The following is a 14,567-nucleotide window of genomic DNA, read 5'->3' as shown; positions in this document are numbered from 1 at the left end:
AACATAAACTCCTAGGTCTTTTTCATAGTTCCCTTCTTCAATTTCAGTATCTCCCATATGATATTTATAATGCACATTTTTATTGCCTGTGTGAAGTACATTTCTCTATTAAATGTCATTTGCCATGTGTCTGCCCAGTTCTGAATGCTATCTAGATAATTCTGAATGACCTTTGCTGCTGCAACAGTGTTTGCCGCTCCTCCTCTTTTTGTGTCGTCTGCAAATTTAACAGGTTTGCTTATTATACCAGAATCTAAGTCATTAATGCTGATCAGGAATAGCAGAGGACCTAATACTGATCCCTGTGGTACACCACTGGTTACCTCGCTCCATTTTGAGGTTTCTCCTCTAATCAGTACTTTCTGTTTTCTACATGTTAACCACTCCCTAATCCATGTGCATGCATTTCCTTGATTCCCTACTGCGTTCAGTTTGAGAATTAATCTTTTATGCAGGACTTTGTCAAAAGCTTTCTGGAAATATAAATAAACCATGTTGTATGCTTTGCAATTATCCATTTTCAATGTTGCATCCTCAAAAAAGTAAAGTAGGTTAGTTAGACACTATCTCCCTTTCCTAAAACCATGTTGACTGTCTCCCAGGATATTGTTACCATATAGGTAATTTTGCATTTTGGATCTTATTATAGTTTCCATAAGATTACATATAATAGAAGTCAGGCTTATTGGTCTGTAGTTACCTGGTTCAGTTTTGTCTCCCTTTTTGTGGGTCGGTTATTATTAATTTCTTAGCAGACGCCATTATCCAGGGCGACTTACAATGGTTACAAGATATCACATTATTTTTACATACAATTACCCATTTATACAGTTGGGTTTTTACTGGAGCAATCTAGGTAAAGTACCTTGCTCATGGGTATAGCAGCAGTGTCCCCACCGGGGATTGAACCCACGACCCTCCGGTCAAGAGTCCAGAGCCCTAACCATTACTTCACACTGCTGCCCCAATCGGTATTACGTTTGCTATTTTCCAGTCTGTCGGTACAACCCCTGTGTCAAGAGACTGTTGCATGATCTTGGTTAGAGGTTTGTAAATAACTTATTTCATTTCTTTGAGTACTATTGGGAGGATCTCATCCGGCCCAGGGGATTTGTTTATTTTAAGAGCTCCTAGTCCCTGTAACACTTCTGCCTCTGTTATGCTAAAGTTATTTAAAATTGGATAGGAACAGGTTGACATGTGGGGCATGTTGTCCGTGTCCTCCTTTTGTAAAAACCTGTGAAAAGTAATCATTTAATATATTTGCTATTTTTTTTCTTCATCTATGATTTTGCCATTTGTGTCTCTTAGATATTTAACCTTCTCTTTAAATGTTCTCTTGCTGTTATAATATTGGAAAAACATTTTGGAATTGTTTTTAGCCCCCTTAGCAATATTGATTTCTATCTCTCTCTTGGCCTTTCTAACTTCCTTTTTGACTTGTGTTTGCAGTTCCAAGTGCTCTTTCTGTGTACTTTGTTTTTGGTCCCTTTTAAACGCTCTGTAAAGTGCCTTTTTTCGCTGAATATTTTTTTAATTGATCTATTAAACCATTTTGGCCATTTTGTTTAGATTTAGATTTGTCTACTTTTGGGATGTAATTGTTTTGCGCATCTAGTACTACATTTTTTAAAAAACAACCATCCTTTTTCTGTGGATGTTCTCTCTGTTTTACTCCAATCTACTTCTGTTAGTCTCTGTTTCATGCCTTCATAGTTTGCTTTTCTAAAATTGTAAACCTTAGCTTTAGTCATTACTTTTGGGGTTTTAAAAAATATTTCAAATGAGACCATGTTGTGGTCTGAGTTTGCCAATGGCTCTCTGACCTCTGTTTTAGTTATTCTGTCTTCATTATTTGAAAAGACTAAATCAAGGCATGCCTCCCCTCTAGTCGGTGCCTTGACAAATTGTGTTAGGGAGCAGTCATTTGTCATTTCCACCATTTCAATTTCGTCCGTCGTGCTCCCCACCGGGTTTTCCCATTTTATACAGGGGAAGTTGAAATCCCCCATTAGTATGGCTTCTCCTTTTCTACACGCATTTCGAATGTCATTGTATAACAGATTATTTTGCTCAGCGTCTATTATTATGCCCTTTGAATTTATGTCCATTATTCTGACTCGTATTGATTCTGCATTGTTTTCTTTGTCCTGATTTAACACCTGGGCTTCAAGGCTATTTCTTATGTATAGCGCTACCCCTCCGCCTCTTCTGTCCTGCCTGTCTTTCCTATACAGTGTGTTCCCACTAATATTATATTCATCTCCATCACTCTCTGACAACCAAGTTTCTGTAACACCTATCACATCGTAGTTACTTGTTAGTGCAGTAGCTTCAAGTTCTAACATTTTGTTTCTGAGACTTCTAGCATTTAGATAAATACATTTAATAGTGGTCTTACCTGAGTTGTTGCCCTTGTTTTGATGTGGTCTCCCTTCTGTTTTTTTGTTTTCTCCCCCCTTCCTTTCTATATATATATAGTATGTTGGTTGTTTTGTTTGTGGTTTTATAAATATATACAACAGAGACACCTTTTCATATTTGTTGTTGGGGGTACATTTTAGTAGTCATACAGTTCTTTATGTACTAATTAGAACAGCAAATTGTTCCTTATTTTAAAGACCCATCCATCTATCAAATTTCAGCTTTCTGTGTGCCTTGGTCTAATCTTTTACTTGATTGTCCGTTCTTTCTATAAAGAGGTAACACCAATTACAATTACATGTACTGTAAGATTTTAATTATCAGTAATAATAGGGACTTGTGTTACCACATAGCTTTTTATGTAAGGAAGATTGTCTGTGTTTGCCTAGTGGCGAACCCCCAGCCCAACCCCACTTCTCCAAAAGCACTGACCAATTCTCTGCTTCTTTTAACCTGTATTAAACAGCTATATTTCATAAGAGTATACACTCCTTCCTTGCTTTATGAATATTAATGTTCCAGCCAGTGAAAAGTTAATAAATATATTCTGTATTTTTTAATGATAGTTTAAATTGTTTAAGCAGCTTTAAGCTCGGGAGCACTTTTTTGGGATTTAGGTCTGTATTTTTGCCGATTTCTGCCTGCTTTGCATGGTGTTCATTCCTAAACATCAATAGATAACTAACACTGCTGACAAACTCCATTGGGATATCATTAAAATCCCACTGATGAAACCACTGGCAGATCACAGCATTGCCAGCAATAGCAACACGAGGAATTGTGTCATGATACACTAACACATCTAGATATAAGTCACTGGGGAGGACAGGTAGCTACATTCCTCATGTTATCCTGTGTCCTGTATAGAAAGTTGCATCCCTCGGTTGCTATGTTATTTGTATACAAACTCTGTTTCTCTTACCTAAGTGCTTGTATATTGTCTGGCAGCACATAAGCGTGTCGTACTAAGCTGTAGAAACCTATAACTAGTCCCTGGGATAATCTGTGAAACCTGTTTTGTTTTGTTTTTCTCCAGAGAGCAGAAGTGTGAATCGTTCAGTAGATTTACAAAATCCATGGATGACGGAGTTAAAGACCTGCTCAATGTGGGGCAAGAGCACTGGAAGAGGTGTACTGGACGTAAGCTGAAACTGACCTGATGCTTTGTAATGTTGTTGTATGGACGGTCTTGGTCACAGTCTAATTGTTTCATTTCTGAGAATGAAATGCTCAGTTTTTGTAAAATATATAGCATAAAGCATTTTGTTGCAATTGTTTTGTAAGATTAATGATAGTGATCCAAATTAAACCAATATAACTGGCTCATACCTGTGGTTAGGTCATTGGTGTGCAATAATTTTGACCCACAAATTACAATTTCCCCCTAAGCCTACAAACTAGTTAAGTAAATAATAATAACAAAAACAACTTCAACAATGTCGTTTTTTTCCCCCAAAGTGTAGTTATTTCTTCCAGTAGTAGTAATAAACAAAATCTTAATTATTAAATTATATAAATGTTTGTGGGGGAAAAAAACAGTTTTTGCTAAGCGGTGGTTTTGTTGGTCCTAACCTTTGCTAAAAGAGGAGAGAATAAACATTTTAAGAATTAAGGCAAAACAGGCTTTGGGTTACTATTAGAAAAATACACTAGGAGCCTGAAAGGGTATCATGTTTCTTGTCTTTTTTGTAGGTATTCAGATTTGTATATCTGTGTCGTAGGCTTTACTGTTTTTCTCTCTGTTTCATTTCAAGCTTTGCCAAAAGAATATCAGAAGATTGGAAAAGCACTACAGAATCTCTCAGCAGTTTTCAGCAGCAGTGGCTATGAAGGTATTCTTTATGACTTGCTCTACTTTTTAGCTTCTGCAGTAATGTTCAAATTTACAATAGCATATACAGGGAATATAAGGGTGTCCCATAAGTCAGGCGTTATAGACTATTTCAAATATTCTGCCGATCAGAATGCTCTTTGTTAAATTAGGGTGCCACACCCTGTTGACTATCTGCACCTCACACCAAAATGATCTGAGTTAGATTTTTTCAATTTCACATTTGGAAGAAACAGAGAGACAATGAATATTAACAATTATGCCTATGGTGCCAGACTTACACCCTTTGTTTATTGGTGTCTGTTTACATCTTCCCTAGTTGAGCTTTCTAAGTGCTGTAGTTCATCAGAAAACCAGACTTCTTAATATTTCTTAAAGCTGGTTTTACCTGTAGGGACAAACGATCCTTCCAATTTGTGGACTAAATGTTTGTGACTAAATGAGTATGTAGGGCAGTCAGGCAATCTCCTGCAGCAGCGTGCAGCAGTAGGAGGTTGTAAATGACTTGAAATCCACATGGGTGAATCATCACATAAATACTTCCCTTTTTAATGTAGAATGTTTTATGTCCTGGAATATTTGTAATGCATGTTGTTCATATTTAATCTTTACATTTTAGTATATCACATTATTATGTGACTTGATTAAATATTTTTCATGGTTTATATTTTCCATTTGTATCAAGGTGAAGCCACTCTCACAGATGCCTTAACAGAAACAGGCAAAACATATGAAGAAATTGCCACATTGGTGGCAGAACAGGTAAACATCATTGTTTTTTTTTATTCTTTAAACATTAGTGTTTTGTTACCAATTGCTATTGCTATGTTATCCCTTTTAATATTTTGTATGGCTCCAGTCCCAACCACAAAGAAAATACTTGTTTTTATTGAGCAGGGTGAGTCATGCGAATGTGTTTAGAGTCTGCATACGTCGAGTTTCCCGTCTTTGCTAGTTACCCATATGGAATGCTGCATTGGCTGTTGCGCGCATTTGAATTGGGCATTTCAAATTGCGGAAAAAAATAAAAACAGGGATGAAATTGATTTAAAAATTCTGACTATTCTGAGTTATAGCTACCTAGTATGTTTTTGTTTTTCTAGTGCAGAAAATCAGTTTTGATAGGAATGCACAACTAGAAGCACCATCTCATTACCCACTGCATGATGGTGAGATAGCAGCCTAAAGTTCTTTCTGTGTGTTGTTAGGGAGGTTTCCTAAATTTAATGTGAGTTTATAAAGTAATTTTCCATTATCTCGGTATAGTAAATACAGACGTGCTCAAATTTGTTGGTACCCTTACAGCTCATTGAAATAATGCTTCATTCCTCCTGAAAAGTGATGAAATTAAAAGCTATTTTATCATGTATACTTGCATGCCTTTGGTATGTCATAGAATAAAGCAAAGAAGCTGTGAAAAGAGATGAATTATTGCTTATTCTACAAAGATATTCTAAAATGGCCTGGACACATTTGTTGGTACCCCTTAGAAAAGATAATAAATAATTGGATTATAGTGATATCTCAAACTAATTAGTTTCTTTAATTAGTATCACACATGTCTCTAATCTTGTAATCAGTCATTCAGCCTATTTAAATGGAAAAAAGTAGTCACTGTGCTGTTTGGTATCATTGTGTGCACCACACTGAACATGGACCAGAGAAAGCAAAGGAGAGAGTTGTCTGAGGAGATCAGAAAGAAAATAATAGACAAGCATGGTAAAGGTAAAGGCTACAGACCATCTCCAAGCAGCTTGATGTTCCTGTGACAACAGTTGCAAATATTATGAAGAAGTTTAAGGTCCATGGAACTGTAGCCAACCTCCCTGGGCGCGGCCGCAAGAGGAAAATCGACCCCAGAGTGAACAGAAGGATAGTGCGAATGGTAGAAAAAGAACCAAGGATAACTGCCAAAGAGATACAAGCTGAACTCCAAGGTGAAGGTACGTCAGTTTCTGATCGCACCATCCGTTGCTTTTTGAGCGAAAGTGGGCTCCATGGAAGAAGACCCAGGAGGACTCCACTTTTGAAAGAAAAACATAAAAAAAGCCAGACTGGAATTTGCTAATATGCATATTGACAAGCCACAATCCTTCTGGGAGAATGTCCTTTGGACATATGAGTCAAAACTGGAGCTTTTTGGCAAGTCACATCAGCTGTATGTTCACAAACGAAAAAATGAAGCTTTCAAAGAAAAGAACACCATACCTACAGTGAAACATGGAGGAGGCTCGGTTATGTTTTGGGGCTGCTATGCTGCGCCTGGCACAGGGTGCCTTGAATCTGTGCAGGGCACAATGAAATATCAAGACTATCAAGGCATTCTGGAGCGAAACGTACTGCCCAGTGTCAGAAAGCTCTGTCTCAGTCGCAGGTCATGGGTCCTCCAACAGGATAATGACCCAAAACACACAGCTAAAAGCACCCAAGAATGGATAAGAACAAAACATTGGACTATTCTGAAGTGGCCTTCTATGAGTCCTGATCTGAATCCTATGGCACATCTATGGAAAGAGCTGAAACTTGCAGTCTGGAGAAGGCACCCATCAAACCTGAGACAGCTGGAGCAGTTTGCTCAGGAAGAGTGGGCCAAACTACCTGTTAACAGGTGCAGAAGTCTCACTGAGAGCTACAGAAAACGTTTGATTGCAGTGATTGCCTCTAAAGGTTGTGCAACAAAATATTAGGTTAGCGGTCCCATAATTTTTGTCCATGCCATTTTCATTTGTTTTCTTATTTACAATATTATGTTGAATAAAAAATCAAAAGCAAAGTCTGATTTCTATTAAATATGGAATAAACAATGGTGGATGCCAATTACATTTGTCAGTTTCAAGTTATTTCAGAGAAAATTGTGCATTCTTCGTTTTTTGTGGAGGGGTACCAACAAATTTGAGCAAGTCTGTATTTGATCTTTTGGGTGATCTGTATAAACCCTTAAACTATTGGTAATAGTTACAGGGCTGGCCCTGTGCTCCATGGCCCGGTACCTCGCAGACATCCTCTGTAGAGTGCCTAGGTGTAAGAGACAATTGGCTTGACCATGGGATCAAAGGACACATGCTAGAAAAATACTGGTAGTACTAATGAGTACTAAAACAGGCTACCAGCATTTGATAATTAAGCTTTCAAAATAATAAATGTTAGTTATATAGATTCAGTTGTTATTTGGTTTACTGGATACAAAATAAGTCTTTGCTTTAATTTTTCCAAAGCCAAGGAAAGACCTGCATTTTCTGATGGAAATCAATAATGAATACAAAGGACTTTTGGGCTGCTTCCCTGATACGATCGGAGTCCACAAGGTATGGGCTAAAAGTATTTTGTTTTAAGCCAAAAGTTGTCACACATATTACGGATTTTAGAACTGATAGTGATTGGTGATTCAGTGGAACTTTGACACCATATTGTAATACAATCCATTCAATTTAAGGAGGAACTGTAGTCTGGTTGGCTTGCCATAATTAGACTATATATAATAACCTACTGTATGCATACACTTTTAGATGAGTTTAGGTAATATCATAGTTAAGTGCTAAACATTCCTGTTTCTAGTAGTGACAGGGGCATACCTCTTTGGCCCACAAAATGACATTGTGGCAAATAAATTTCAAGGGGACATTTAGGAATTGTGGAAACAAAATTGTGAACCAGGTTCAGTGAGGAATTGTAAATAAAATGGATTGCCAACAACTTTCTAGAGTGTACATCAATGGCCAGGTTTCCTTTTAAAAATAAATAAGTCTCACACTATTTTGGTCATATGTCCATTTAGTTCCCTTTCATGTACAAAATGTAACCTAGTACCGTCTGCGTCAGGCAGAGCCGTACCGATCCTTGATGGCGCACTATGCGAGATATAAATCCAGCCCCCCCCCCACCAGAACTTGCAGTCAGCAAAAAAAAAGGGGTTCAAAATCTTTGTAAATATCCAATGGAATGCACCAATAGAAACAAAACCCAGAGCCTACAAATGTACTTTTCTTGCCTTCAGTGATGCAAAGTCATTGATGCCATGGTCATAGTTCAGAGAGTTGGCCAATACAAATTCAGTGGATATAATTATTATTATTTATTTCTTAGCAGACGCCCTTATCCAGGGCGACTTACAATTGTTACAAGATATCACATTATTTTTACATACAATTACCCATTTATACAGTTGGGTTTTTACTGGAGCAATCTAGGTGAAGTACCTTGCTCAAGGGTACAGCAGCAGTGTCCCCACCGGGGATTGAACCCACGACCCTCCGGTCAAGAGTCCAGAGCCCTAACCACTACTCCACACTGCTGCCCTGACAATGACATTTTTTGATAGCGCATATGTGGGTTCCTATATGTGTTCCATAGTAAACACAACTCTATCTGCACTATGTAAGGAGTTATAATTTGCATTTACGGACATTCGAATGGCTAGATTGGACAAGCGTTCTTGGAAGTACTGGAAACATCGAAATAATAATAACAATAATAATAATAATAATAATAATAATAATAATAATAATAATAATAATAATAATAATAATAAATATAGCTGCAAGCAGCAATGACCGGGGGCCAAGTGTCAGACCATGTGACCTATAACTGTATTTCCCCTTTGGCATAGCACCCCATTGGCCTCTACTAGTCTTTGAACTTTGAAGACTGTACTATATTCTACCATAGATTAATAGTACAATATATCCTGAAAATTGGTCATGGCCTGCATGTTTTTTGATGCAGCAACTTTTAACAGACTTCATAGGTCAAAGGTAAATGTTAAGGTAATTTTTGGATAGAGCCCATATGGTTTCCTGCAGCAGTGTGGAGTAGTGGTTAGGGTTCTGGACTCTTGACCGGAGGGTTGTGGGTTCAATCCCCAGTGGGGGACACTGCTGCTGTACCCTTGAGCAAGGTACTTTACCTAGATTGCTCCAGTAAAAACCCAACTGTATAAATGGGTAATTGTATGTAAAATAATGTGATATCTGTATAATGTGAAATAATGTATAATGTGATATCTTGTACAATTGTAAGTCGCCCTGGATAAGGGCGTCTGCTAAGAAATAAATAATAATAATAATATATATGTATTCCATAGTCACCATGACCCTATCTGCACTCTCTAAGCAGTTCTAAGACAGTTTTGCTTTTGAACTTGAGAAGTCAAAGGACAGAGGAAAGGTCATTTTTGGATAGAACATGTATGTGTTCCTAACTGTGTTCCATAGTAACCATGACTGTTGTATTATTTGTTTATTTAGCAGACGCCTTTATCCAAGGCGAATTACAGAGACTAGGGTGTGTGAACTATGCATCAGCTGCATTGTCACTTACAACTACGTCTCACCCGAAAGACGGAGCACAAGGAGGTTAAGTGACTTGCTCAGGGTCACACAATGAGTCAGTGGCTAAGGTGGGATTTGAACCGGGGACCTCATGGTTACAAGCCCTTTTCTTTAACCACTGGACCACACAGGAGTTATAAGCTAGTTTTACATTTGACCTTGAACAAAGGTCAAAGGTTACAAGCAAGGTCATTTCTGAATAGAGCACATATATATATATATATATATATATATATATATATATATATATATATATATATATATATGTTCCTATCTGTGTTCCATAGTAACCATGACCCTATCTGCACTCTGTAAGGAGTTAAAAGGTAGTTCTACATAATGGCAGTCTACCCTACCAAGTTACGTCACTTTTCGTGCAACATTGTTGATTTTACAGACATTTGAAATTTTTGGAGGAATAATGAAAAATAAAAATAAAATAATAATCCTAATAATTGCAATAGGGTTCCAGCAACTTTGTTGCTTGGACCCCTAAATATAGCTGCAAGCAGCAATGACTTGGGTTCAAGCGTCAGACCATGTGACCTATGACCGTATTTCACATGTGGCACAGTAGCCCATTGGCCTCTACTAGTCTGTACTATATATGGGTTCATATATGTGTTCCATAGTAACCATGACCCTATCTGCATTCTATAAGGAGTTATAAGCAAGTTTTGGATTTCACCTTTAGCAGCGATCAGAGGTCATGGGCAATGACATTTTTTGATAGCGCATATGTGGGTTCCTATATGTGTTCCATAGTAAACACAACTCTATCTGCACTATGTAAGGAGTTATAATTTGCATTTACGGACATTCGAAAATTTTGCTCGAAAAATCCAATATGGCTGCCAAACCATGTGACCAATCAACTACTACTCTTTTATGAAGTTTCAAGACTCTACCACATTCTACCATAGATAAACACTGCAATATATGCAAACTGACCATAGATGAAATTTGATTGGCTCGTGGTAGCCATGTTTTTTTTTTATATAGCGACGTGCCTTGAACAGACTTGACACACCTTGCCAAGGATATGTATGAAAGTTTCACTTCAATCGGCATAACGGTTTCAGAGAAGAAGACATTAGAATATTTTTGACAAATCCAATATGGCTGCCAAACCATGTGACCAATCGACTTCTCTTGAACAAATCAAAATCTAGGGCATAAGAGTAGTCTGTGCCCCAAGTTTCACATCTCTACCATAAGCGGTTTCAGAGAAGATTTATTTTAAATTGTCCAAAATACTTGAAAAATCCAATATGGCCACCAAACCATGTGACCCATGACCTTCATTTTCACTCCAACACAATTGTCTGTTTAAAAAAAAAAAAGTTTAAGTTTGCAAAAAAATAATGTATAATTAATGGTAAATGTACCTCTTTCTGACAATAGGAAAACACCCATCAGATAGCAATTGATTGCACGTGTAACAAAACCACTTGCTTCTATCAAAGTGAAAAACAATGTCTACAAACTTGAACTTGAAGCTTATCCATCAACTTCAGGTACATTCAAACAGTATTCCAATTCTAAAAGAAAAGAAGATAGTGGCAGACAAGTTGAAAAAGGCTTGCAAATAGAATAATCTAGCTAGAAAAAATAAATCAAATATATATTTTTTTTTTAAAATTTATTTTTATTTGTGCATTTTTTCCTAAGGGATATCAGACAACGTCCATTAGGGAAACTGTTCTCCCAACATATACCACTAGTTGAATGACAATTGATTTGAGTTTGTTTCAAGGACTCGAGACTCGAAGTCAATGACTCATATTTGGACTTGTACTCAAATACAAGTGACTCGGACCCTGATGACTCGCACTTGGACTCAGACTCGACACTCCAGACTCGGACACAGACTCGGACTCGAGATTTGAGGACTCGACTACAAGTCTGGTGAAACTGTGTTGTTTAGAGCCATTTGAAAAACAGGCTTGGAAGCCTAATAATAATAATAATAATAATAATAATAATAATAATAATAATAATAATAATAATAACTAAAACTGCCAGGCAGTTTTATGGCTTCTAAGCTCAGTACCAGTTGGACATTTTGGCAAGCTGTAGCATTGCAGCACAAGTGTCAGCAACAGATCAGTTTTATGGAGCAGTTTCAATTCAAAATACTGCATTAGTTCATTATCTCACAATACTTTATAACTTTAAACACCATAGTAACCATGACCCTATCTACACACTGTAAGGAGTTATAAGCTAGTTTTACATTAAACCTTAAGGAGAGGTCAAAGGCCAAAATTCTTGAAAAATTCAATATGGCTGCCAAACCATGTGATCTATGACCTTTGACACAACTTCCCAAAGGCCTCTACCGCCACTCTCTTTGATTGGCTCACGGCAGCCATGTTTTTTATTTTTTTTTATGTAGCGGCTTGCTTTGACCAAACTTGATAGACAACCTTGCCAAGGCTATGTATGCAAAGTTTCGGTTTCAGAGAAGAAGACATTTTGAATATTTTTGACAAATCCAATATGGCTGTCGAACTATGTGACCAATCAACTTGTCTTGTTTTACAGACATTTTTCTAAATTTTGCGAAATAATAATAATAATGAAAACTTGGACAAAATTTGTGAAAAATCCAATATGGCTGACAAACCATGTGACCTATGACCTTCGTTTTCACTCTGACACAACTTACCATAGGTTTCTACCATCCTACCAAGTTTCATGACTTTTTGAAAATTTGGCTTGAAAAATCCAATATGGCTGCCAAACCATGTGATCAATGAACTTCATTCTTTGGTTGGCATTAATTCCCCATAGGCTTCTACTACTGTAGGAAGTTTCATCACTCTACCGCATTCTACCATAGAGAAACTGCTATATATGCAAATTGACCAGATCTTTTGATTGGCTTACGGCAGCCATGTTTTTTAATGTAGTGACTTGCTTTTAACAAACTTAATAGACAACATTGCCAAGGCTGTGTATGCAAAGTTTCACTTCAATCGGCATAACCGTTTAAAAGCAGGCAGCCTGTGTACAAACAGCAAAATCAACTGCTTGGGGGTACTACAAGAAATAGCTCTTGCACTTTAAAACTTTGAAGCCACAGACTGTTTGTTTAGCGATTGGGTCATGCTGCTGACAATACTATCCTGACCTTTCCGTTTCTGTATTGGGAAGATTGTCACCGTTTTGTTTATATTTTTATACTGTTTTGATTTATTCTTTTTATATATTTCTAGTGTGCTGCTGCTCTTGTTTTATATATATATATATATAGTCTAAAGAAAAATGAAAGCAATTTCCAGTCTATTCTTATCACTCTGAGTTTCCTCATGTGACTTTGTTTAAATAAAATCTTTGATTTTGTTTAGTCTTACGCAATGCTGTTTGTCCCACTTATTCATTTAAGTAAAACCTTTGATTAGCAAACAGGCACCCACCCCTTTGAGAATTAGGGCTGTCTCTGTGCTACATAAACTTTCTAAGTAGTTATAAGTAGGGGTCTACCTAAATCATGATTTTGCGGAAATCGTGAAATTGAGGGGTCACTGCGAAATTCACCTCTTTTAGGGGCCAATGAATACCGGACAAGTACGGAGAGAAAAAAAAAATTAACTACTTTACAACGCAAGCGACGCAAACTACGTATCTTCCTTCTGTAGAATGCCCTTGTTTTATTCTTTCGCCGTCCTGTGTGCATTGCACTTAGGCCCATAGTAACCATGGCCTTATCTGCACTCTACAAGGAGTTATTAGCCAGTTTTGTAAGTTACAAACTAGAGTTGCCAGCAACTTTATGTCTTCCAGTAACAGTACCAGTACCAAACACTTTAGCATACAGTGCAGAATGCCAGTACCAGTACCAACACTTTAGCAAATAGTGCAGAATGCATACATGGGTTACTATATGTGTACCCTATCTGCACACTCTTAGGAGTTATACGCCAGTTTTACATTTGAATAAAATAAAATAATAATTAGAAGTTGCAGGCAACTTTAAGGCTTCCAGACCTTTACAGCGGAACAAGATATGGTTTCAGACTTGTGAAAATGGAAATCGTACGAACATTTTGTTAACACTAGAAGCCCCACGGCAGTCATTTTGGCGGTTTTTGGTTTTAAAATGTAATTTTCTCCAGTCGTGTAACACATATGGGGCTGTGCGTTCGTGTACCTTTCTGTCCATATGTATTAAATATTCTCACAAAGCATGAAACGTGGGAGTGCAGAAATAAAGGAGATATATTACATTATACCTAAAAGCCCCGGGAGCAGTCACATTGACGGCCACACATAAAACAATTGTATTTTGATTACACAGAACGGTATTCTACTTTATTATTTTTATTTACTAGTCCGCAATGTGTTTAGCTGTAATTCGATTAGTCTCTACTCTCTGCTTGAGTGAATGACTGATATCTATTGTTTTTCAATCAGCCTTTTGAAAGGCTGGTGCCTGATTGCCAGCTGCGCTGCCTTGGTCAGTCAGTTAGCATCGGGACTAGTGAAAATAAATACCAGATACCGTGGAGTTTTACAACGCAACAAAATATGAAATTGATGTTTGGATCAGATGGCATGGAAGTAGTCCGTGAAAGCTGGCTCCCGACGGTCGCCTGTTCTGGTGTTTTACAATGTATTGGGTACTTTACAAAGAATGCACGGAGCAGAATTTACCAAGGAGAGAATATATTTTACAGTTAGCACAGGAACTTCGCAAGAAGCATTTGGAACAGAGAGAAACGTGCAAGCATGTACCCACAACTGAAGCTGGCAATCCTGCTGAGAGCCGCAAGAGACGCCAATGCCAGTTTGGCAAGTGCAATGAAAATAAAACTTCGAACAGCTGTGCCCTGTGCAGAAAGGCGGCGTGGAGAAGTGTCTTATCTGTGTTGATTGTGGGCGGACTTCGACTCAAGGTAAAGGAATACCATTTTGTCGACTTTTTTTTATAACTTGTGCTGTGCACTTCTGTAAATTGTTTTCTTCTAAGTTTATTTATC

General features: G+C 37.5%; 1 protein-coding gene across 3 annotated transcripts in view; it reads left to right on the top strand.

Annotated features, from left to right (window-relative positions):
• LOC117411388 (sorting nexin-9-like) overlaps positions 1–14,567 on the top strand; it is a 227,263-nt gene that overhangs the window by 190,533 nt on the left and 22,163 nt on the right. For all 3 annotated transcript variants that reach the window (XM_059025354.1, XM_034921779.2, XM_034921780.2), the window contains 4 exons: positions 3,461–3,564; positions 4,179–4,256; positions 4,941–5,017; positions 7,471–7,560. In XM_059025354.1, coding sequence (XP_058881337.1) covers positions 3,461–3,564; positions 4,179–4,256; positions 4,941–5,017; positions 7,471–7,560 — 349 coding nt within the window. The remainder of the gene's footprint in view (positions 1–3,460; positions 3,565–4,178; positions 4,257–4,940; positions 5,018–7,470; positions 7,561–14,567) is intronic.

Source organism: Acipenser ruthenus, chromosome 6 (genome assembly GCF_902713425.1).
Source record: "Acipenser ruthenus chromosome 6, fAciRut3.2 maternal haplotype, whole genome shotgun sequence".
NCBI classification, from domain to species: Eukaryota; Metazoa; Chordata; class Actinopteri; order Acipenseriformes; family Acipenseridae; genus Acipenser; species Acipenser ruthenus.
The sequence above is the reverse complement of the archived record's forward strand: the minus strand, read 5'-3'. Positions and strand labels throughout refer to the sequence as shown.